This window comes from Nilaparvata lugens, chromosome 1 (genome assembly GCF_014356525.2).
Source record: "Nilaparvata lugens isolate BPH chromosome 1, ASM1435652v1, whole genome shotgun sequence".
In the NCBI taxonomy this organism is placed as follows: Eukaryota; Metazoa; Arthropoda; class Insecta; order Hemiptera; family Delphacidae; genus Nilaparvata; species Nilaparvata lugens.
Genome location: NC_052504.1, coordinates 11023514 through 11047317, shown reverse-complemented (window position 1 = coordinate 11047317; position 23804 = coordinate 11023514). Strand labels below are relative to the sequence as shown.

The window sequence follows — 23804 nt, the reverse complement described above, 5'->3', positions numbered from 1 at the left end:
AAGAAAAATGTGAAAAGAGAGAAGATAAAACAATCTTTTCCAAAGATTCTAGAGAAAAATACAATGGAAAAAAATAACAATTAGAAAATAATAATTAAAAAAACAAAGAGCTAAGAAAACAGAAAAAGAAAAGTCTTAAACTAGGTGAGTCCCATCCAGAGTTTACAAAACAATTCATTTCGAAAACGAGACTCTTTTGATAGATCCAGTTCACAATGTTTCTTATATTCATTGAATGAGTTCGGAAAAGGATCAATGTGTTCATTCATGCTATTAAACAGTCGTAATTTAAGAGACTTCAAATAAATAATTAGATAAATAATTGAATAAATATAATAATCGAAATTTCAACTTAGCGACAGAATTCAATATTTTTATTATTTTTCAATTGCAAAGTGCTATCCTGCTTTTTAAATTAAGTCTTCTTTCATTACTAGAAATATAATTTTTATTCTTTTTGCGATATTTCGAAATATAAAATTTGAAATGATTATAATTTCCTTAAAACGAGGTATCCAGCGTGAACTTTCCAGGACATTTCACTTTTTGCACATTGGCCATTTTTGTAAGATACGGGATAGAATAATGAAACTTATTTTTTGTCTGTTCACACATTGGTATTTTTATAGAAACCTGATATTGTTATTGATACATTGATATATAGAGGGCAATATAATTACGGGACTTGGTAAATTTATGAAAATATCCATATAAAACAGAAATTTTTCTAAACACATAATATATTATGTTTAAATAAACATCATATTATGTGTATGGTATTTTTTCAAATATGAGCAAAACTGCTTGATAAGGACTTATTTTTTGAACAATCATACAAGATTGAGGTTTTCCGAACATTATAATGTGTTTAGGTATCTGCGGCCCGGTCGCACAACAGCCGGTTAAATTTTAACCGTGATTAATTTCAAGAGAACCAATCAGAGAAGGCGTCTTTGAAAAGACGGCTTCTCTGATTGGTTCTCGTGGAATTAATCACGGTTAGAATTTTACCGGCTGTGTGCAACCGGCGCTCAGATTGTGTTACCGTATTTAGGTATCTACAGTAGCTAAACTTTTACAAGATTTAGATATATAACTGTAATAAAAACATTCAAAAATATGTAATTGGGTTTAAAAATATGTGATTGGTGAGATATTAGAAATTCATGTAGAAAAATAATCGATACAAAAACTGCAAAGCTTCTCTCAAGGGCCAAGTCACATGAGGCGTTTTCAGTCGTGTCGGCCGGGCAGGAAGCTCTCCGATTGGCTGATTGGGTTGGCGATAGGGAATCAGCTGATAATTAGCCAATCGGAAAGCTTCCTACCTTGCCGACTCGTCTGAAAAACGCCTCATGTGCTTGGCCCTAAAACTGATATTTGAAAAATTGTAGACATGAGTCAGTGTTTTCTTACAATCATTCTACCCTTGCGATGGAATGACCAATGATTCTACAGAATTATGAGGATTCTGTTTGTAAAATAACATCTACACAACATCTAACATCAAATATAGAGTGACAAGCAGGAACCCGTGCTCCGCAAGGATCTGTTTTAAAACTTGACGTAATTAAATTTTTAAGAATTGAAAATAGGCCTATAACCATCCTTGGTTAATTAAGAATCTATATGCAAAATTTCAAGTTAATGAGTTAAGTACCCCCGTAAACAAAGCCATAGTGCATTCGTGTGACGTCAGCACAGGTAGGGCTCCTACACCAATAAAAATTCGTTGATTTCAGCTGATCTATATCAGCTAGTGTTTTTATTGGTGTAGGAGCCCTACCTGTGCTGACGTCACACGAATGCACTCCTGCTTTGTTTACGGATGTAGTGACTGGAGTTACTAGGTAGCAGTTAACGACCAATTAGCCTCACAAATACTAAAGGTTTCAATACAAAATGGAATAAGAAAAATGCCTTCACATAGAAACACACTTTTATTTCATAATAATAATTGATATCATTCTGCTCTAATAAAAATCCATAATGATATAAATTTCAGTATTCAGTCAATAACTTTAAATAACTCTACCATTATTCTAGCACCCAAGCCTGCTATTCATTTGGTCCACAGAACATTCAGGATTTATAAAAATACAAGACACAATGTGCATTTGATTGCGGACTGAAATGATCAATATTGTCCAAGGCCCACATAGAATCTATGAAAGTAGTAGTAGATTACGAATACATTGTGCTTTTGATTACAGACGGTTATTGAATTCGTGATAATGCGTATTGCGTATATGATTTGGCTTAAAAGGACCTCCCAGCAAGGAACACCCTAACAACAAAAGCCACACGAATTTTTACTAATGTATAAAATGTATGAATATACATAACTGCGTATATTATTTGGCTTAAATGGCGAGGTTGGACCTCCAAGCAAGGAACGCTCCAACAAAAGCCATTTACTAATGTATGAAATGCATAAATATATCTAACTTACAGTTACCTATGATAAAATAAAGCTCTAGGACTTTGATACTGATAAACGAACAAGGCTATCAACCTCCACCAATGCTAAAGTTCAGGACAATTGACAGTCTATTTCTTGGGAGCCTGTTCTTCCTTTTTGTCGGTCACAGCACAGTTGTCCCTGTAGATGACGTAGTTGAGGGCAGAGGCCAGACCCAGCCACGCAATGTAGGGGAGCAGCAAACAACCAGCTGTTTTGTTGACCTTGAAGAATAGGAAAGCCGTACCCAGGACCGCTGAATCCAACAGGATAATGTCAATCAGTCCCTGCAACAAACGGTAACAGTTTCTATCAATTATAATGGTGAGATTCTCAACAAGATTCCTTAGGAATTTTCTAATTTAGTATACTGGGGAGGAGGAATAGCCTACTCGCAAAAATAGAAAACCATGTCCTACATCCAAGATGTGTACAACAAATGTTTCATTGTAATACCTTTTCAAGGCCTTCCTTACCACAAAAATCAATACTTCGGCTAATATCAAGGGTTATTTTTCATCAGGATCACCCGTGAAATTCACTTAATTTCAGTATTTCCTAATGGAGATTCTTAACAGGATTTCTTGGGTATTCTAAAATTTAGTAAAGCAGGGAAGAGGAATACTCGCAAAAAAGAAAACCATGTCCTACAGCCAAGATACCAATGCGGAGAGGTGCGCATAACAATCACAAAGACAACTTAACTCGAATAAGGATAATATTTTGGAAGCAATTAATAAAAAGTAAACACTGTAACGTACAAGATTGATTGATCGAAATATGAATGAATATAATTCATCATTTTTGTATACAACGGAAAAATACTGAGTTCACATTATTGCTGTTTAACCAATCAAACTTGTCAGTCATTCATATTAATTGAATAATGAATGAAGGGCATTGAAAGAAATTCAATAGTTTTGTGCACTGTGAGTAATGAAAATATTGTCTGATTGCCAAAAAGGGTTCCAGTTGAAGAGAAATTGTTTCATAAATCTATAATCTGGAATAATAGCTAGTTAAAATCTCAAAGCTGTTGAATGACATTTTCAAATAAATATCACAGAACATTAAACAAATTAATGAATATGAAATTTTTCAAGATGGTTAGAGATTTTCAACTTGTAATAATGTAGGCCTGCCTGTTGATAGATGAGTCATCTTTGCAAGAAATATTAAATGAAAAAGACTAAGAAATTATCAAAAAACCACAGATTTATTGATAATTAGAAAGACCGGTTTCGGTTATTACACCATTGTCAATATCTGATAAACTCAAATTTTGTACTGAAAGTAAATTTTGTTATCATGGCGAGTCTGTTGCTTAAGCCGCCATTTTGTGACACCGTTGAGTGGTAGGAGACTGTCTAGTTGGGCCAATGGCAGGCGTTCATGCCCTTGACCAATAGCAGTACTCGTCTACTAGTATAAATTCTGCCGCTCTTATATTTAGTTTTAGTTTATCAGAGATTGACAATGGTGTAATAACCGAAACCGATCTTTCTAAGTATCAATAAATCTATGGTTTTTTGACGATTTCTTAGTCTTTTTCATTTAATATGAATAATTACCACAATATCAACTTCTCAACTACACAGAAAGTTTGCAAGAAATCTTCATACAAGTTGATCTCTTTTAATTCTCATGCTATTTAAAATATGACATATTACATATTACTATTTAGATATTACATCAATAATAACCCAAAAAGTCACGATTTTCATGTATATCATAAAATTCACTCCATGTTGGAATAAATTCGTATGATTGAGATTTGGGTAGAAATTAGTTTTTTTCAAATATGGATAGATGAGGAATAAAAAAGGATGTGAACAGAAAATAAAGAATAATTTTATAGTTACCCCTTTGATATTTTTGGCTCCGAAAAAGATGGGAGTCCACGCCCAGTTCAAGGCCAGCTGTCCAGCGAAAAAGGTGAGTGGAAGACGGGCGGATCCTGTTTAAAAAAATCAAATTTTAAGAAAAAATAGCATAAAAACCATCGGAGATAATTCATATATTGAAAAAAATACTTTCTAGACAATACGACCACTAAAACCATGTTAAATCTCAGTGTTAAAAGTGGTGTTAAAGATTTTCCAAAGTGTTAGTAGATTTAGTAGTGTTATCCAAATTGTAAGTAGTGTTAGTAGATGAACACAGTTATTTTTATAGTACTCTCTAACTTGTCTGTTCTAGTTCTCAAATAGGAAAGCCTAGTGTGTTCTTGTTGGTAAGTGACAATGTAATTTACAATAAATTTTTGTTACAATAGCAATGATCTACAATAGAAGATAATAGATTTTTCAAAAAGTTCAAACGCATTTTTCTTGATTTCGTTTCAAGGTTTATTAATTATTTTTTATCAATAAGTTTGTATTCAATTTTTGGATGAAATATTTTCAAAGTATCTCAATGTTTTATAGATTTTAGTGGTTATTGAGTGTAATTTCGTTATTTAATATGGGTTTTCAATGTCAAGAACACAATATCATCAATATCTGGGTACTAGCAGACAAGGATAGCCTACTGTTAGAGAGTACTATAAAAATAACTCTGTTCATCATTTCAAGAATCTACTCCAATATTGACAGTTCCTTTTATCGAAATTCAAAATTCTATGTTTGTGAGCGGTATTACTGAAAATTAGAAAAGTGAAGGAAAAATAGCGTAGCCTAGATTCGGACTAAGTCATCACCTAAATTTCCAAGAAAAATAACACAAGGATTCATTCACAAGTTGTGAATGAGTGCGCTTGTTGGATATGGGTGTTCTCGCTCCTTGGTCAAAAAATGCAAGTTTTAACAATTATTGTATCTTTTTTAACGATTTTATTTTGTTCGTCGATCTCACCGTGCTTCCCACTTCTTTCCTGATTTGGTTTATTTTATTTGCTTAATAATAATACCTCTCTCCAGATTAAGTTTTGTTTTATTTGTTACTTTAGTCTATTCTGTCTTGAACAAAATTTTTTATCGTAGGTATTTAGTTATACTTTCCATAGCTGATAAATAGTTTAATTGAAGATAATATATTGATGCTACTTGACAACTCGCTCCATTCTCACAGGCATCTGCCCATAACAGGAGCCTCCAGTGAAATGTATTTTTATTTTTTACATGCAAATATTCAATATTCAAGAGGTATTATATTCAAGATATCAACCACATGATCAAAAGTATATTTCACCAATATAATAAATATAACTGTATTACCCTGTTGCATATCCATACTTTTTCAATATTAAAATTAAACTTGAATTGAAAAAAAACATTTATGGAGTGAAAATGCACTTACATTGGTAGTGACGATCGTTTCGACCTGTTGTTGGTCATCATCAGACTGTAGGAATTTACTGTAATGGAGTCAATTTAGGGACATTAAGGACATTTAGGGACAAACTAAGGGACATTAGAGTAAATTCCTAAAACAGTCTGATTATGAACGATCGTAACTACCAATGTAGGCCTATGTGCATTTTCACTCCATAAGTGTTGTTTTAAATTCAAGTTTGATAAAATGTATGAATTCATGGCTACTTTCTTGTATTCATAGAATAGAATTGTAGTACACTTTAAAATTAATAAAACAAGAATACAAATTGTAACGTAACTACTAGTTTCGGTGATTACACTATCGTAAGGTTATAACATTTATAATTGGAAATTATTTTTATAACCTGACGATGGTGTGATCACAGAAACTAGTAGTTACGTTACAATTTGTATTCTAATCAAATTTTTTTGATAATTTTAAAGGGTACTATAATTCAAGTTTAATAATTGTATTGTTAATATTTTTTGAGAAATAAAGAATTTCAATATTGGTTATCCATCTTGTTTCCACTATTATTATTACTATCGTATTTCATAAAACTTTAAAGTAAAAAACACTCACGTTCTTTTGTGTGGCGACAACCGAAATCGGTCCATTCAAAAATGGCTCCAATCCAAAACTTGTAGTTTTGAGAAATCTACAAAAAACTGCCTGTGCGTTTTATTTTTCGTAACATGGCCATTCAATTTTTATCTGTGGTACTTCATACTGTCATAAGTTATATAGGATGTAGAATTTGAAAATTTGACGGTATTTGTTTTCAAAAAAAAAAAAAAAATAAAATAAAATAAATCTTGGATTGAAGCCCTTGTTACAAGGAACACAATTTGAAATTGAAATAACAAGTTTTCAGATGCTTATAATTCAATCTTAAAGTTATTTTGAAATTCCATATAATAGGAGAGGTTTAGAATAATGTACATGACAAATGTAATGAGATTGTCAAACAGGGTGTGAGAGGAAACGTTGATTTGGTCATTTAGAATATTGTTTGTAAGCCATTTACAAATATATTTTCAAGCCAGCTTACAAATATATTGTTTGTAAGCCAAACAATATTCTAAATGACCAAATCAACTTTTCCTCCCACACCCTGTTTGACAAACACATTTAAATCCTCCTTTATTAACCGCCAAAACTCCCCTCCACCTCCACTCTGACCAAATCTCACCATCATAACCTCAAATACTCCAGTTTCTGTTTGGCTTGAAAATGTGCAACACCAACACGAAACGGTCGTCGCCACACAAAATAACGTGAGTGTTTTTTTACTTTAAAGTTTTATGAAATACGATAGTAATAAAAGAATTTCAATTTCAATTGCCTTAGTATTTCATCTACCAATGTTATCACATCAGCGTCTTTTGTAACATAGTTGAATAAATATTGTTGGTAAAGTTCTTGATAAGGTAAGGTTTGTCCCATTACCGTCAAATCCTCCGCCATCCTTCCAGACCAGATATGAAGCATATCCCATGCTGGAGTAGAGCGTTGTCCAGACCGGTGGAAAGGCATAGTTGGGAGGGCGCCAGTTGGGCCTCTTCAATGACTGCAACATCAAAGTACAAATACTTTTATTGATACACTAAACATTTGATAATCCGATAGCATGATTAAGCAAGACATTGTGAACGTGATAATAACATCATACACAGGCACCTAGCCTGTTAAGCTAGCCACTTACGATAGGGCATGCATGATGTCGTCCGTCATACATTGTTGTGTCATCACAGCGAAAAGCTTTGAGCAAAAATCTTGAGGTCAAGTTTTTCTATTCCCAATTTTGTTTAGTTAATTATTTCTCCGCTACTCTATTTGAGGTAAAATTACTTTCTAGGATTATTATAATTTGTAATTTTCCAGTGGTTTATTGAATGAGCGAAGCGAATTCTATGTTTCAAGTAAATCGGCGTTTGTCTATTAGTTTGTTTGTACCGCAGTTACAGTCACAGTTATGGACCGATTTGGATGAAATTTGGAATATAAGTACTTTGAAACAAGGCGCAGAAACGTATATTTAAAATTTTAAAATTCATCCCCGTTTCAAGAAGGCGGCCTTTATTCAGAAATTTTACCCTAAAATTAAACCTAACTTTTCAATACTTTATCGGATCAGGTTCAAATTGGGCTCATTCTCCTCAGCGCTTCAAAGCGGTATTATTTCATGTATCACATGTTAAAAATTTTGAATTTGAATTTTTCTTCCAAGTTTAACAATCCAAGTCGAAGTCCCAATCCAAGTTTCAGATTGTTTATCTTTTCAACCGTGCTGCCGATCTCAAAAGTGTAGAGGTCCTTTATTCTTCAGCGCTCCAAAGTGGTCTTATTTCAAATATCACATTTTCAAAATTAAAAGAAAAAAAATAGAATTCGATCATTTTTTCCATGTACCAAAAAATCCTAGCTCAAAAGTGTAAAGAACTTCTAATCTCTCAGCGTCCTCCACCGATTCTATTGTATATAGCCTATCATCATACTCTAAATCCAATTTGTGTTTGTGTGTGAAAAGACGGACGTGTGTGAGTAGTGATGTTAGTGAGTGTAGCGAGTTCTAATGTTCTCCGAACTACTAGTTTATAGTGATTGGTTGTTTAATTTATGTTAGAAGCCTCTCGCTGATGACAAAACATGCATAATGAACAAGTGTGTGTGCATAATAAACATGCATGCCCTACCGTTAGTGGTCAGCCTTTAGAGGTAGCTGTGCATCAAAGCTGAAATTTACGTCGTGTCAGCGGAAAGAAAAATAAATGCACATTCCCACATATCTACCAGTATCAAAGTCAGTGACAGGTACATAAACAATATAAATAAATGTTTATTTCCCAAAAAAACTACTACATCAATTACAGAAAATATTAGATAGATTACATATTGCATACAATAGCCTAGTTAGCCTGATTTCAGAAATTTTTCATGATTTGTCTTCTACATACTTCCCATGAGTTCTAATATGGAACCATTCCCACTCAGCCCGGCCGAGCGTGTATTAATAATAATTTATTTATCTATTTATTTGTCAAAATAATTATTACAAACAAGAAAAATTATCAATATTAATCAGAATAAGCATTTTGATAGACCTAAAAACGGAATTATAATCTTGACCTAGGCCTACATACGGAATGCACATTCCCTATATGCATATCTTGAACATAATTATTAAGATAACAAAGAAATTGGCATCATACACCATATTTAAAGTAAACATTTTCTGAATATATGATAGTATATGTTGCATGCCCCCTGTGGGTTGGGGGAGCTTTGAGTTGAACATCGTACTCAAGAATGTGTTGAAAACCAGAATTCACCCACAGTATCCCTGCTTGTCGTAGGAGGCGACTAAAAGGGACCCCAAGGCAACTCCAGAAGTCTTCAAACCCATCAGGACAGTTTCGGAGGGGTAAAAAGAAAAACCCAAGAGGCCAGATATGGGTGAAACTCCGGGCACAAATGTAGGTCAAAAGGCTGAGTCGAGGGTGACCAGGTGCCCTAGAGGCAACTTGGCGATCCCTTCCTCAGCGGAAGGACCTACAAAAAGACCAGGAGTGGAACTCACGTAGGTCAAGAGTTTGTGGGTGGAGAGACCAAACCTCACCACTGCTCAAAGAAGGGCGGCCATTCAGGCAAAACTTCTTGGGAGAGGTGAGGCTTTTGACCCTGAGGAGTTTCGGAGGGGCAAAAAGAAAAAACCCAAGAGACCAGAGATGGGTGAAATTCCAGGCACAAATGTGGGTCAAGAGGCTGAGTGAAGGGTGGCCGGGCGCCCTAGAGGCAACTTGGCTACCCCTTCCTCAGCGGAAGGAGCTTCAATGAAGGCCAGGAGTGGAACTCATGTAGGTCACGACGACTTATCAGTCCGAAGAGACTGCCAAGCATATCACACTGGATTGCAACAAGCAACCAGGTGATGAATGAGATGTTAGTGTAGTAAAAAACTCCTGGTTCTTGTAAAGGACACAGGTATTGGTTTGCCTAACTAACATACTACTTGGGAAGACAATAAGCTTCTGTTGACCTGTAGGGTTCTTTAAACCTTTGGATCCTTGAATCCGTCCCTTTAAAAACAATAAACAATATGTTGCATCCCTCTTTAAAAAAAACATAGTTTATGTCGAAGGATGGTTTGATATTCGAATAGTTCTGAAAGCAGGATTGAAATCTTACCTCATACCAATCCAAATAGTTCTTCTTGACATATATGCTGCCAACCCAACCTCCAACGTTGGGTAATATAGTTGCTCCAACCAAGGGCCAGTTCACGGAATCCATTGTCAGTTCCTGCAAACATTGAAATACGTGAAAAAAATGATTCTTGCAGGAATATTATTAGATATTTGGTTGAAATTTGATAATAAATATATTTGATTTGGAAAAAAATTAATATAGGCCTATTATATTTTTGCAAGACTACAGTAGATAAATAGAGGGGAAATTACTCAAGTTGATGTACTTAGTTTGATCTACTTTCATTGTAAATCAAAGGATGAGTCTACAGTTCAGGTAGGTACTATAAATTAATGCCAAAGTTAAGGTCATTGCACACTTGGCTACGCTGCGCTAGAAATACGACTTTGTAAGACGAAGCCTTCCTATCTCCCAATGTTAAATCTACGAATCTGTTATCTCCAATCAATATTGGCAGATAGGAACGCTACATCTACCGAAGACGTATTTCTAGCGTGAGGTCCACGATTTAACAACAGTATTTTTCATTAACAAAAGTATTGCTATCCTTGTCTATCATTCGACAAAACAGATAGCAATGTAGAAATATAATTAACAAAATATTCAATCTTAATAAATTATGAAAATTTATTGGCTAATCATTGAAGAATAAATTTTCTTGACGGATAAAATATTTTTGGTAAGAATGATAAATTAGATATACTGGTATCAGCTATCCTCTATAGAAGACAGTGGCAAGACAGAGAATCGGCAACTCTTTATCACAAAATTTAGCCATTGGTTAATTATCGTTAGTAAAATGAAATTCAATGCTTATGCCGAATTGATAAAGATATGAGATCCGGAGAAATAGGGAAGCTAAGTTTTTGGGCTGCAAGTACCGTAACAAAGATACCACTTCATTTTGATAAAGGAAAATTGTTGTAGAATATTGAAAATATAAAAATACGGTATGGTCAGTATCAATTTGTAAGTTACGGTACGTATTGTGATGATGTCTTAAATCACTTGATAAAGTAAGCTCTATGTTCATTTCATAAAAAAATTCAACATAATTTTATGATGACATGAGGAGTAAGTTTTGAGTAAAACTACACGTAACATAATATTTGAATGAATATAGGTTAATTTTACAGGTTAGCACCTTATAACCTAACAATCTAACTATTTACGTTGATTTTTTTATAATTATGAATAATGAGGAATAATATAGTAACCTACCATTTTAAGATATTGGGCTATTGTAATTTGTGAAGCACAACTCGTTAATAAGTAATAATTAAAATTAAAAAAGATTTAAAGTAAAAAAAAAAACTCTTTCAATCTAATAGGTTACAGTTATTCAACGCTGAAGAGACAACCGAGATAAATAGTCTAAGTACATTCCATATGAGACTCAATTTCAAAAAAATTAATAAAAGTATGAGGTCTTATCTATAATTTTATAGAGATAACAAGTGACGTTTAAACTGAAGTTTTTTCAAGTACCTAGGTAGCTTACACTAACATGGTTGAAAAATACAACCTACCTTGATTATATACTAATAGATAACAGTTCACTAATGATCTTGAAGAAGAAAATAAGAACGTGAATAATATTAGAATAGCAAGTGATAAATGTTTGAATTAAAAGTTAATTATAATTTGACACTCTGCTATGACTGCTCTGCTCTGCTCTCTCCTCTGCCTCTGCTTCTGCTGTTTCGACTTCGAGAGTTCGAGTACGAGTATCGATTCGAATTGATCTATCGATTATCGATTTCGACTATTGTTTTCCATCGGTATTGACGAGTCAATCGAGTCATATCGATAATGACGACTCAACAACTATCGACTGACGTGTCAATGTCGATACTCAATACCAATATGATGATAATCGTTATCGATAGCCATTAGCCGGTTCGTTCGTTTCTCTCATGTTCTAGACCCTTTTTAAAGTTTGTTTTTCTATAATACATTGAAATTCAGCCGCTCAGGTAAGATAATTGGTTGGTCAATTGAAATACTAACTTACTTTATTTTTCCACACCAATTTATTATTTAATGCTTGGTCGGTAAGTACGACAGATTGATAAAACTAACGTGTTTTGAGGTTAGGTATTTTCTCTTCAGTCGATTTATTTTTATTTAGCAAGGAAAGCATTTCATGTTATTTGTTTTACTTTAATCTCTGTATTATAAAAATATTGGTACATTTTTCATCAAATTCAATGTTGTTATATTTTTAGACTACAGTCTTTTGTTTAAAATACAACAAAGCTCAAATCTCTGTTTTAAAGCTCATATTTCAACACCAGGGCAATTAGCCTTCAGTTTTATTCTTAAATAATAAATCTATAAATCTATCAGTGCTATGATCTATCAAGTCGATAGGCGAGCTTCATAGAGAAGTTATTGACAGCAGTGGAACCAACTCACCTTTTGAAAACTGCCTTGGTTACGGCGGTACTTAAACCTATACGGTAACCTAATAGCCTGAGAATAAAAGATAAAAGTTCAAAGCGATAATGCATAATATTCATGTATCCAATGTGAGTTCTACATTTCTTGCAAGAGTCAATATTTAATAGTTTTCAATTTTAATAAAAATGCTGATATGCAGCGTATAAGATTAGTGCAATACCTTAATGATCAAATAAAGCTTAGAAATGAAAGAAGTTACTGTCTTTAATAGACGCAAAGACCTTAAAGAGATATAGACCCACAATGCCTATGCCTTCCCAATGATAGCTCTTACTTGAAATTGAAGGCCGCCATCGGGGTATTTTAGCACGAGATATTATATATTATTTATTTGTAATACTATAGATCACAAAGGCATTGGTGGCATTGGTATGTAATAATCTTATGGGTTGCCCCCTCAATGGCGGATTCCAATTCCAAGTACGACACTAGCGCTGCATGTGAGTCTATGCATCTTTAAGGTCTTTGAATAGACGGCGTCTTTTTGATCCCTTTTTTCGGCGGAGACATGAGGCCCCAACTTTACAAGCAGAATTTGTTCTGGGTGTCTACGAACTGCATGATTTCTTATCAAGCGCATATATTCCGCTCGTATAGTTCTCCTATTACAAGGATATGAATCCTGTAAACGAGGAGAAAATATGGATTCTCCTTACACTTGAAAAATGTTTCTCAGGTTCTCATCTTGGTGAATTTTTTCTGTTCTTTCAGGCTTATTTAAAATGGCTGGTCACTATTATTCTTTCCGTTCTACTCCGGATGCTATTCCAAAAGGTGCTGTAGTTATTTCTCAAGGAGACGCCATTGTACTACAGAGGAAGTTTCTGGATGAATGGAAAGACAGATTTCAAGTGTGAGTTGACCACTTCAAGTTACAAAACAATTTTATTGTTTGAAACTTGAATATTCATTCTCTATTTGAAACTTGAATTTTCATCCTACGAATAGCCTATTCAATATTTTAATATTTTTATGGAAACACATGTCTCGGTTACAATTCTATTTTGAAGTGACAAAAGCTTAATACTGGTTAATTCATTAAAAACATACCTGAGTAGCCCTGCAATTGCACCCTACCCTATTGAGACTTCTCTGTTGTAAATTTCCTGCTTACTATATTTATGTAGGAACACAAGTTTCGATGTGCACCACGCTTTTGGAAACGTTTTACAGGTGACAGTTTTCAAAGTCATCAGATTTGAATACAACCAAGTGAACTTAATTGAATAAATTTTAAAGAATAAACTTTTTTACTTCTCTCAAGATTATGAACGCCCGCAGTTGACATCTTAGGGGAGATACTTTTCCTAACTGGTAGCAAATTCGTGTAATTTCGAGTATATATTCTTCAAGATAGATTAATTTCATCTCATGACATATTTGGTTTCACAGAACATCAATTCTTGGGAAATTATTCAATTTTGAAAAAATAATCAAATTTAAGCTATTTTTTTCAAAATGGCAATAAATTTTTCAAGAATTGGTATTTTGAGAGATGAATATTATGTCATGTGATAAACAATATCTTCGAGAATGTATCATAAACATGTCATGAATTTATCTGCTACCAATATGTTAATGGATCTCCCCCAAGAATTCAACTTTGGGCGCTCATATCTGAAAAGTAAAAATTATTTTAAAAAATTCCCTTTATTAATCTGTCCATTCAGGTGACTTGTTAGTATCGAAATCGAAATATACATGTAAGCGAGTTCATTCTACAGCTCTAGCCGTTTCTCGCGTCCCATATGCCATTTATTCCGATTGTTCCAGTCCCCCTGGACAAGATTCCTATTCATCATACTAGTATAAACCTATTAATAAAAACAATATAAAAAATCTTGAAGTACCCTTTATTTTTTAAAAACTTTAAAATAGTTCAACAACTAGTTTCGGCCCTAACTTAGGTCATTTTCAAGTTGAAATGATTAATTTGTTAAACAGTAGCTCATGTGGGTGAAGTGTTTTTAGTATAAACCTTTTTGTTCCGCAGTCGGGTGGTCTACCTCTTCGTCTTCTTCCAGGTGGATCACAATTCAGTATCCTCTAATCTCTTATCCTCTATTATCTATTCTAAATCGTTCCTTGTCAGTGCTTGTCGTGAATGGAATAAACTTCCCAACTCTATTAGATGCATTGAGAGCCGAGCGGGCTTTATCTTGTCTTTGAAAAAATATCTTATAGAGAAAATGACTGAGTCTGTCCAACCCTAGAGCACTGCATGACAAATATTCTAATCTCCCTTTCTTTCCATTCTTCATTCCATTCATCCATCTTACATAATACATATTCATCATCTCATCTAAACATTTTCTGTTCTTTGGTATTGTATATCATAATAATTATTACTCAATCAATTTGTAAAATCTTAATTAAATCACACCCTATAACGTTAGTTCCATTTATCTATTTTGAATCATTAATGCAATATTTTATTCACTCTTACTCATTCTAATATCATCCATCTTATCTATTCATCGCATTTTTAAGATTCAAATCACATATATTCACATGTTATAATATTCCCAACAGCTCTATTCCATCACAACCCGGTCGTGTGTTGATGGGAAGGATATTATTTTATATCCTTCTTAAAGAATCGTCAATTATTTGTTGAAACACCGCCGAATTATGAAGTTACATTACAATTTTATATTATCGTTATTCTAATTGCATTTAATCTTTATTCTCATTGATTAATTATCTATACTTTGTAAAATTCGTTGAATAATTAGCATTACCGTCATTTAATGTAAATTAGTGTTAATCCAGTAAATATTGTAACATACATAAATAAAGAAATCTAATCTAATCCTCTGTGTATGTCCCAACCATACAGGGCGCTTCTTTCCAATCTGTTTAACTGTAGTATCCAGCTTCCCTGTTCTCCTATTTTCTGATATAATCAAATCGAAATATTTTGTGAAAAAAATTTCCAACAGCATGGTGCTTTTCGTACCTGTTATCTCTGTAAATAAATGCATACAAGAACTGATGACAAAGCTGTCAATTTAATGACAATTTTTTGCAGATTCCCGCTGAACCATTCGCAATTATTCACCTGTGGCATGGCGGGTGTGTCCTCATTTATGATCAGCAACCATTTTCGGCGCCATTTGAAGCTGAGGAGTTTTGGCCGTTTGGCCATCCAAATACCCACCGTTTTTCTGCCCAGCGTTATGAGCGGATACTTCCACCGAGAGGTAAACTTAACAAACCTTCATTTGCTCCATTAATATAATAACAATCATAATAGATTATAATAACAATGTAATAGATATTTTAATATAATACTAGATTATAGTTGTAATAGATTTTCCAAACAAATAGCCTACTATTGCTGCAGTTTGACTACATGAAAACTGCATGACTGTTTGACTACATGAAAACTGCATGACTGTTTGACCACATGCAGTTTGACTATTTTTCAATTCAGACAGAAAAATAATACCATTGGGCCTACTAAATAATTATTATTAAACGAAAATCCAAATAAATCCTGTAAATCACCCTGAAGACCTCTGCTACTGCAAATATTGACAACAGGGTAACAGCTAGATGGAAATTCGATGAACGCTACTATACAAAAATTATTTGTCAGCCCGGGAATCGAACCCAGTACCTCTTAATTGCCGGTCAGGAATGCTTACCTTTACACCAAACTGACAATCTCTGGATAGCAGCGCTCATTTCACACACAGCCATAGCGGCCAGCAAGTCTACAGATAGAAATAAATTAGAAGTTGCATTTGTATAGTAGCGTTCATCGAATTTCCATCTAGCTGTTTACCTTGTTAATATTTGCAGTAGCAGAGGTCTTCAGGGTGATTTACAGCATTTAATTGGGATTTTCGTTTAATAATAATTATTCATCAATTAGCATTTGAACAAATGCAACTTCCAATTTATTTCCATCTGTAGAATACCATTACTTTTGAAGGGAGTGTTCTCACATCGAAAAGCTTTGGCAGAGAGCGGGTGGATTTGAATTTGAAGCACAGTAAGAAAAATTGTTAAGAACCTCAAAATATACAAATTAAGGGGTCTGAAATATTGAATTATACATCAAATATCTCTGTAGAATTATTCAATCTATAACAATCAATGATAAAATGACATATTATAATATAATAATCAATAATAATGGCAAGGTAAATTCTTAAACGGGTTGCCGGAGGAAATTTCCCTTGTAGTATCACCACATCTGTTTAAACGTAGATTAAAATTTGTTCTAATTGCTATGCCCGAACAAGATGTAGAGTGCATGTACAACATTATTGTGTAGTATCTTTTTTGTTTTTTTTTCATTGTTTTAAGTTTCTCATAGTGTGATAGACTTCACTTTTATGGCTATTGTATCGTCGCTGTAAACTTGAACAATTTTTCAAGTACTTTCTTTATATGTTCTTAATGCTCAACTAATATCATTGTCAGTTAGAATTTAAGAGAGGAAAAATTTCTGATGATCAAACCTTCAAAGTTCATTCTTGTTGAATTCTATATATATATATATATATATATATATATATATATATATATATATATATATATATATATATATATATATAAATTAAAACAGGAGACACGATATAAATAGATTGAAAACACTTAAAAACTTACATTAGAAATGGGGGGAAATTTTCGGAGACAGTCATGGGTATATTACAAACTTTAAAGTGTCTTCTGTTATATATATATATTTTTTTTAATCGGTATCATGTGAAATTCATAATTTATATGTATGTATTCGATACTCCCATATGCGGTCATGCTCGAAAGAGCTTGCATATGTGTAATGTTACTTACTTTATGTATGTAATATTGTAATAAATAAATATACAGAAATAAATTACAATCAAATCAATTTATGCAAACCATGGTCTATAGAAATATTCAAATAAATAGACCCATATATCTTGATGCAAATGAATAAGGGTTCTAGGTTATAAAATGATGGCTTCCAAATAAGCTGCCTTGATTTTTTTAAAAATTAGCTGTCTTTTCAACTACAGTTGACGGCTCTTCTGGCCCAAAACATTTTACAAAGTATGGTCGTTCAAAAACGAACATCATTGTTTTGATAGACCTTAAAAGAACCTCACAAACATTTAATTTACTTCTGTTCAATTTTATATTAATATATGTGTGAACCCTCCTATAACAACCAATGGTATTCTTTTTCTATCCGACTGTACAGAATTCCGAGAAAGCTTCTCTTAAACCTTTGTTCGCGCATATGGTATAAGATGATCAAATAGCCATGCTCAGATGGAATTCGAACCTACAACCAGGCGAACCTTCAACTTGCGACGCCTCAGACAACCCGGCTAAGTCAGCCGGCAAGATACAGCAGTACGGGATGTCTCAAAAAGGACTTTACAACTCTGATAATTAATGAAAAATACTCAAAAGAGATAAGAACTGTTATAGTGTAGTTTGCAGTATTGTTTGGAAGGAAAACACTTCAATTGTCTATTATAGTCTGTATGAAATGAGTTGAGACTTGGCCCATCATCCGAACAAATTACAGTGTTGCCAAATGGTGTAAAATTACAACTTTCTCAAATTTCTAATTTAACCACAAAATTGAATGTAGACTATCATCCTCGATATCCCAGTAGCCTAGTGCTGAAAAAGTTCCAGGGTAGAAGGATTAGAAGAAAATTTAATTCTTTTGATGAAATTGAAAACATCGCGAAAATATGTTTTTCTTTTGAATACTACTTCCCTCAGAATTACGGGATGTCGTAATGAGTGAGAATTAATATAAAAATAACAGGGAGAATGTCTTCTTTCTATTGGTGTCTGGATCATTTTTGTTCAAACTATGGCTATTTTTTAACTAATGATTATGTTCGTGAATATCGAGCAGAAAACATTACATTTTTGACTTGCTAGAAACTTTTTTGTTTTAAAAGATGAGTGGGCTGTGCAAGTGAGACAGTTTCTCAGAAATGATTTAATTTATTTTTCCATTTGTCAAATGTAATCTGAAGAACGTATTTTGACCTCTCAGGAGTTTCAAAATCAAGGATAGGGGCTGAATGGTGTGCCACCATATACTATCAATAGCTGGGACCAACATAAACAAAATACAGAACGCTTGAACAATTCAGCGACTGCAAGCCACATGGTTATAAATAGTGAATGACAACATCGCCTCGAATAATCCAAGCAGTGTTGCACTGCAGCCTTTCTAAAGTAGTTCAAATATCTTGTAAATTGACAGCCTTTAGCATACAATTTAGAACACAATGCATACCATGCAGCCGCTCTCCTAACTTTTAAATTCCTTGGAGACCAAACTACGATTTTATTACAGGTCCAGTTTCCTCTCTGCTCCTCTCTTACATATTACAATTATTAATAGTTTCTCTTTTTTTGCAGTTCGTGACTAACAGAATCCTATTACAAAATGAATGTGGAGTTTGTGTACAAGTGACAAGTATCTGCATTCAGATGTTCTTTGGATTCATAGCTCCGTCCGTTCTGTCTCCTTTGGCTTGTTTTACGGTAGAGTATTCCTTATAATAATTTTAAAATTGATTACAAATAAGTAATGAAAAATATAGTAGGCCTATTTCAAAAATTGGAACTATAATTATTGGAACTATTATTAAAAATGCAATATAATGAATTACTTGCACTCTTGTACATCTGATTGATCCGCTTTGGGTGAGAGTCATGTCTGTCAGAAAATCCTTATTGAATTGGACCAAGGTTATCAGATAGAAACATTTATTTAAAACTGTCAGCAGAGCCTCAACATAGGCTTGTTATCCTTGTCTATTACTAGACGGTGCCAATGACTCTATCCTTTTTCATCTCCGAGGTGCTGCCGGTCTAGAATAGCAGGCCTAGCGTCCCAACAACCCAAGGTGCTAGAGTGGTAGAACCTCACCGAAAATCCTGTTTCCTTTATAAAATCAATAATCCTCTATATTCTACATCCTTACCCCTCACCTAGCCTTAATATCCTACCACTTGTACCTTTCATATTTTCCACTTCCCTGTAAATTCTGCAGATTTAATTCAATCATATCACCCATTATTTTCATTTTTAGCATGAATTTTCACAAATATGTTTTATGTACTATTATTGTAATTAATTTTTTATCATAAAAGTGTTATTATTTTGTTTATTATTACCTGTGTTTCACATAGGTCTTATCAGACCTGGCAATGTAAGATGTATTAAATAAATATCAAATTAACAAATATCTCCACACTGTTGCCTTTTAGCCAGTAACTTTCAAATTAAACCTTTATTTTCTCAACACAGTAGTCCAATATAATCAAAAAGTAGTACCATAGTACGGAACACTACAAACTGTTGAATAAATACTAGTATCATGAATAGGAATCTTGTCGAGGGGAACTGGAATAATCGAAATAAATGGCTGATGGTATGCGAGAAACGGCGAGAGGTGTAGAATAAACTCGCTTATACATTTAACTACGGTTAAAATTAAACAGGCTCACTAAATTGTATCTATTATTATTTTTTAATAAATTATTTCAATAGCGCTACTCAAATGTTTTATTATTATAGAAAATTACTAGTACCCTCTTTAAGTATTTTTTTCATGATAAAAAATGAAGAACTCATTTTGACACTTGAAAATTACATGAGTGCTAAAATAGCTATTTATGTATTAAGAGCGTAATGCGCGACTTTATCGCTCGCGCAAAACAGTTATCACGCGGAGCGGAGCGTGATAATTTTGCAAGAGCGATAAAGAAGCATTATGCGCGAATTACATACAAAATTTTTTCTACAACTGCACAAACCTGTTAAATCACTTATATCTGGCGGAGTTTATAATAATTCGTCTACACTGATATCCATCATGGCTGTATAATCGGTACAATTACCGACATTTTAGGTTAAGATCTGACCGAGAGTGGTTCGTCTTTTGGCGAGCTGCTTATCATCGGCTGATTAGCAAGCGTAAAGAAACTCTTCTGCGCATGCGCGAATGATTAGCGAGCGTAAAGAAAATCTACTGCGCATGCGCAGATGGTTAGCGAGCGAAAAAGTAGATTCTCCTCAGAAATAAGCTGTTTTACGAGGAGAATTGAGTATTTAAATTCTTTCTTTACGCGCAGCTGTAGAAAAAACAAGTTTTATTCATATAAAAAATATAAAGAGAATACTAGTAGTTTCCTATAATATTTAAACATTTTAATTAATTCATTTATTTCATATTGTATACTTATAACAAAATAAAATTTTGTTTTATTTTTCGTGACAGTATGCCGACCGCTACAGGACATATCCGTTGCCTGCCACTATCAGAGGAAACTGGAAAGAAGTTTTCGAAATCTACATGAAAATAGCGAGAAAATCGTCGCAAAAAACCGGCGCTTTGGCCTTGGCCAATTTTCTTCTGGGACTTTCGTTGTGCTATTGGCAACAGAATAATTTTCTAGAAATTCATAGAATTGTAGCGGAAGAGTACAAAGGCATAGAAGTCGCGATGGAAAAGTTTGTCGACCAAACCAAGCCTTTAACACGAATTAGCAGGTTTTTCTAGAATTATAGTGCTTGTACCGTAATTCCTATAGGGTGGATAGATACCGAAAACAGTATAATGTTTCGGTAATCATTTGACAAAATTCAAATTAGTTATGCTATCAAACTACCCTTAAGACCTCTGCGCATTACGAATAATTGACTACTGGGAGAACAGCTTGAAGGAAATTTAATGGTCGCTACTTTTCAAAAAAATATTTGCCCGAGCGGGGATCGAACCCGGCACCTCCGAGACAACCATACTTCCGTTGTGAGATTCACTTCAAACTGTGAAAATTCCAATGTGAAGCAATGAAAATGAAATTTATTTTCTAAAAAACATTACAAAGAAAAAAAAACAATAAGGTAACTTACTTTATTGCATTAGCATATTACAAGTTGATGTCAAATGTATGTATATGATGTTACTCATAAAGATGCTGACGGTTTGCATTGAATCTAACTATAGCTTTTCTCCCTGTTGTCAATATTTGAAATTAAATAAAATGAAAACATTTTTTATTTGGCGTAGTTAGGACGTTTTTGTCCTCTCTATCACTCAAACTTGAAATATTTATATTTCAATCGTAGAAGACTTCTATCTGCAGTCGCAGAAGGCTTCAGGTTAGTTGATAGTATATTAACTTAGATATTTTCGTTTGATACTCTTATTGTCACGTATTCATTAGCATTTCATCAAATGTAATTATTGTATTCAATACCAGAAAATGATCATTGCTGAAAAATATTTTTAAGGTTTCAGGTGAATATCTAAAACACTGTAATAGGTATCAAAATAGTACTCCAATATTTATAATTTATTTTATTGAATTGTAGATGAAGAAATCAAGTTATTGGTTTGAAGTGAGTCAATATGATTGATCAACCCGCCTGAATTTTGATAATGTAGACCAAATGAAGTAAGCTATCCACCTCTTACATATCATGACAACAATGAAGCCTACAAATATGTATATTCAACATGCATTTCTATAAATTTCTAAAACATTGCCCAAAAGCAACGAGGATACATGAATAGAATAGATAATAGATGATCAATTACATTTTTAAACTTACTAAACTTAAATTACTCCCAAGTACGCAAGTAGTGTGTTTGAAAAATGTGTAACATGACATGATGTGTCTGTCTATGAAATCTAGTTGTTCAATGATTCTTTGTTCATTATAATAATTCTAAGGCCCGGTTGCACAAAAGCCTGTTAAATTTGTAGCTGTAATTGAATTCTTCGAGAACCAATCAGAGAAGCGTTCTTCTCAAAAAAACTTTCTATGATTGGTTCTCGTCGTATTTCTCTCTCCAATGTGTAGTGTGTGTGTATTGTGGACATTTTTCATGTATCAGTGCTTTTGAAATTTCATGAAACGCTCTCACTGTAAAAATAGTCGCTAGCTACCGGTATCGAAGTGAATTGTACATAAACACTTAGTAAACAATTTAATGTTGTTAGTAAACTGTCGATTGTTATTTATTTTTAAGCAATAAACATTTAATGCTCTTTTCGGAGTTTTATGGTGTTCAATTACCTTGGTGGTAATCAACTTTTGTTTTTTAGTGTTCCTTTTCCAACTCCAATCTGTCATCGTCCGTTTTTCATTTTACCTCTTATTCTGCTCCACATTCTTTTTTCAGCATTTAATTTTGGTAAAATGGTGGTTCACCAGTGCCTGAAATAGAAGAAAGGGTACCAAAACACTACAATTGGCTAGATGATAGTTTCAAACTATTTTTCTCAATACAAAGTAATGAGCATATTTTTGTTTGAAATTGAAGATAAGCAAAATTAATTTTCATAAAATTTGAATATATTACTCCTAATTTCACGCAAAATAGAACACAGAAATAAGATGATTGTTGGACGAAGGAAAGGGACCAGGAGGAGAGGTTGTGGATTAAAAAATGGCATTTGACATGCTCAGTCATGATATAATCTTCAATAAGCTGAGTTATATGGGTCCGGGGGAACTCTCTGCAGCTGATACAGTCTTATCTGAGAGACAGGTTCCAAGTTGTGGAGTTGGAGATTCAGCAGGATCGAATTCAGAACTATCCTCATCACTCACAACCCCAGACTGTAAAGAGAGGAGTGCCACAAGGTTCTATTTTGGGGCTATTGCTTTTCCTTGTTTTCATCAATGACTTGCCCGCGAATGCCCTTGGCACAAACTATACTCTTGCAGATGATGCAAATTCATCATAACATCTGAGGAACCAGAGAGCTTGAAGAAGACTAGTGCGAAAATGTCTTGAGGGATGTTGAAATATGGTGCAGGGCTAATGAACTTCTAGTTAATGTCTCAAAGACAAGCTTCATTAACTTTTAGATCAGAGAGCAACAAGAACACGCATCAATTCAATTTAGAATGTGTGATGCTGCGGTTGAACGGGTGGAGAACAGTAAGTTTCTTGGCGTATTCATTGATCAGTGCCTGACCTGGAGACCACATGTAGAAATCCTTATAAAGAAATTAAATTCAGCTAGTTACACTCTTCACAAATTGGTTAGGATGTCTGATGAGAAAGTTGTTACCATGGCTACTTTGAACCCCTTTTAGTTTATGGTATAGTTGAATGGGGAACTTCAATCCATGGACGTCGTGTCTTCCTCACCCAAAAGAGAGCCATCAGAGTGATGTTTCGTAAACCGCCACGCCATCCTTGCAGGGACTTATTCGCGACAGCGGGCATTCTTCCGGTTCCCTGCCTGTACATTTATTTTTTGGCGAGTATGGCACTGAAATGGAGAAGTGGCTGGACGACTGGTGCAGACATTCACTCTCACAACACACGCAACTGTGAGACTGGATGCCCACAGAACCACG

At 33.8% G+C, this 23804-nt stretch overlaps 2 protein-coding genes across 5 annotated transcripts; one reads left to right on the top strand and one right to left on the bottom strand.

Annotated features, from left to right (window-relative positions):
- Positions 1–1921: 1921 nt before the first annotated feature.
- Positions 1922–11722, bottom strand: LOC111056957 (translocator protein). Of its 2 annotated transcripts, none has more exons than XM_022344368.2 (5): positions 11515–11722; positions 9965–10078; positions 7226–7346; positions 4324–4418; positions 1922–2748 (listed from the first exon to the last, which is right to left on the bottom strand). In XM_022344368.2, exons 2-5 carry the CDS (start codon positions 10067–10069, stop codon positions 2551–2553), a joined length of 519 nt encoding a protein of 172 aa, XP_022200060.2. In that variant the 5' UTR covers positions 10070–10078; positions 11515–11722; the 3' UTR covers positions 1922–2550. The 2 variants fall into 2 exon arrangements, with proteins under 2 accessions (XP_022200060.2, XP_022200059.2); XM_022344367.2 differs by having other exon boundaries at positions 11207–11515.
- A 129-nt stretch (positions 11723–11851) lies between these two features.
- On the top strand, positions 11852–22484 carry LOC111056962. Of its 3 annotated transcripts, none has more exons than XM_039429858.1 (5): positions 11852–12039; positions 13160–13301; positions 15480–15651; positions 18836–18961; positions 20704–22143. In XM_039429858.1, the coding sequence occupies exons 2-5, from the start codon at positions 13171–13173 to the stop codon at positions 20983–20985; spliced, it is 711 nt and encodes a 236-aa protein (XP_039285792.1). In that variant the 5' UTR covers positions 11852–12039; positions 13160–13170; the 3' UTR covers positions 20986–22143. The 3 variants fall into 3 exon arrangements, with proteins under 3 accessions (XP_039285792.1, XP_039285791.1, XP_039285793.1); XM_039429857.1 differs by having other exon boundaries at positions 11854–11961; positions 20704–22484; XM_039429859.1 differs by lacking the exon at positions 11852–12039 and adding an exon at positions 12489–12516 and having other exon boundaries at positions 20704–22484.
- The last annotated feature ends 1320 nt before the right edge of the window (positions 22485–23804 follow it).

Coding starts and splice junctions, on each gene's coding strand:
- LOC111056957 (XM_022344367.2), bottom strand. Junction 7,347..9,964: donor ACTATTTGGATTGGTATGAG/GTAAGATTTCAA, acceptor TTGATGTTGCAG/TCATTGAAGAGGCCCAACTG. Junction 4,419..7,225: donor GGATGGCGGAGGATTTGACG/GTAATGGGACAA, acceptor TTTTTTAAACAG/GATCCGCCCGTCTTCCACTC.
- LOC111056962 (XM_039429857.1), top strand. CDS start 13,171: ATGGCTGGTCACTATTATTCTTTCCGTTCTACTCCGGATGCTATTCCA. Junction 13,302..15,479: donor TGGAAAGACAGATTTCAAGT/GTGAGTTGACCA, acceptor AATTTTTTGCAG/ATTCCCGCTGAACCATTCGC. Junction 18,962..20,703: donor CTCCTTTGGCTTGTTTTACG/GTAGAGTATTCC, acceptor TTTTCGTGACAG/TATGCCGACCGCTACAGGAC.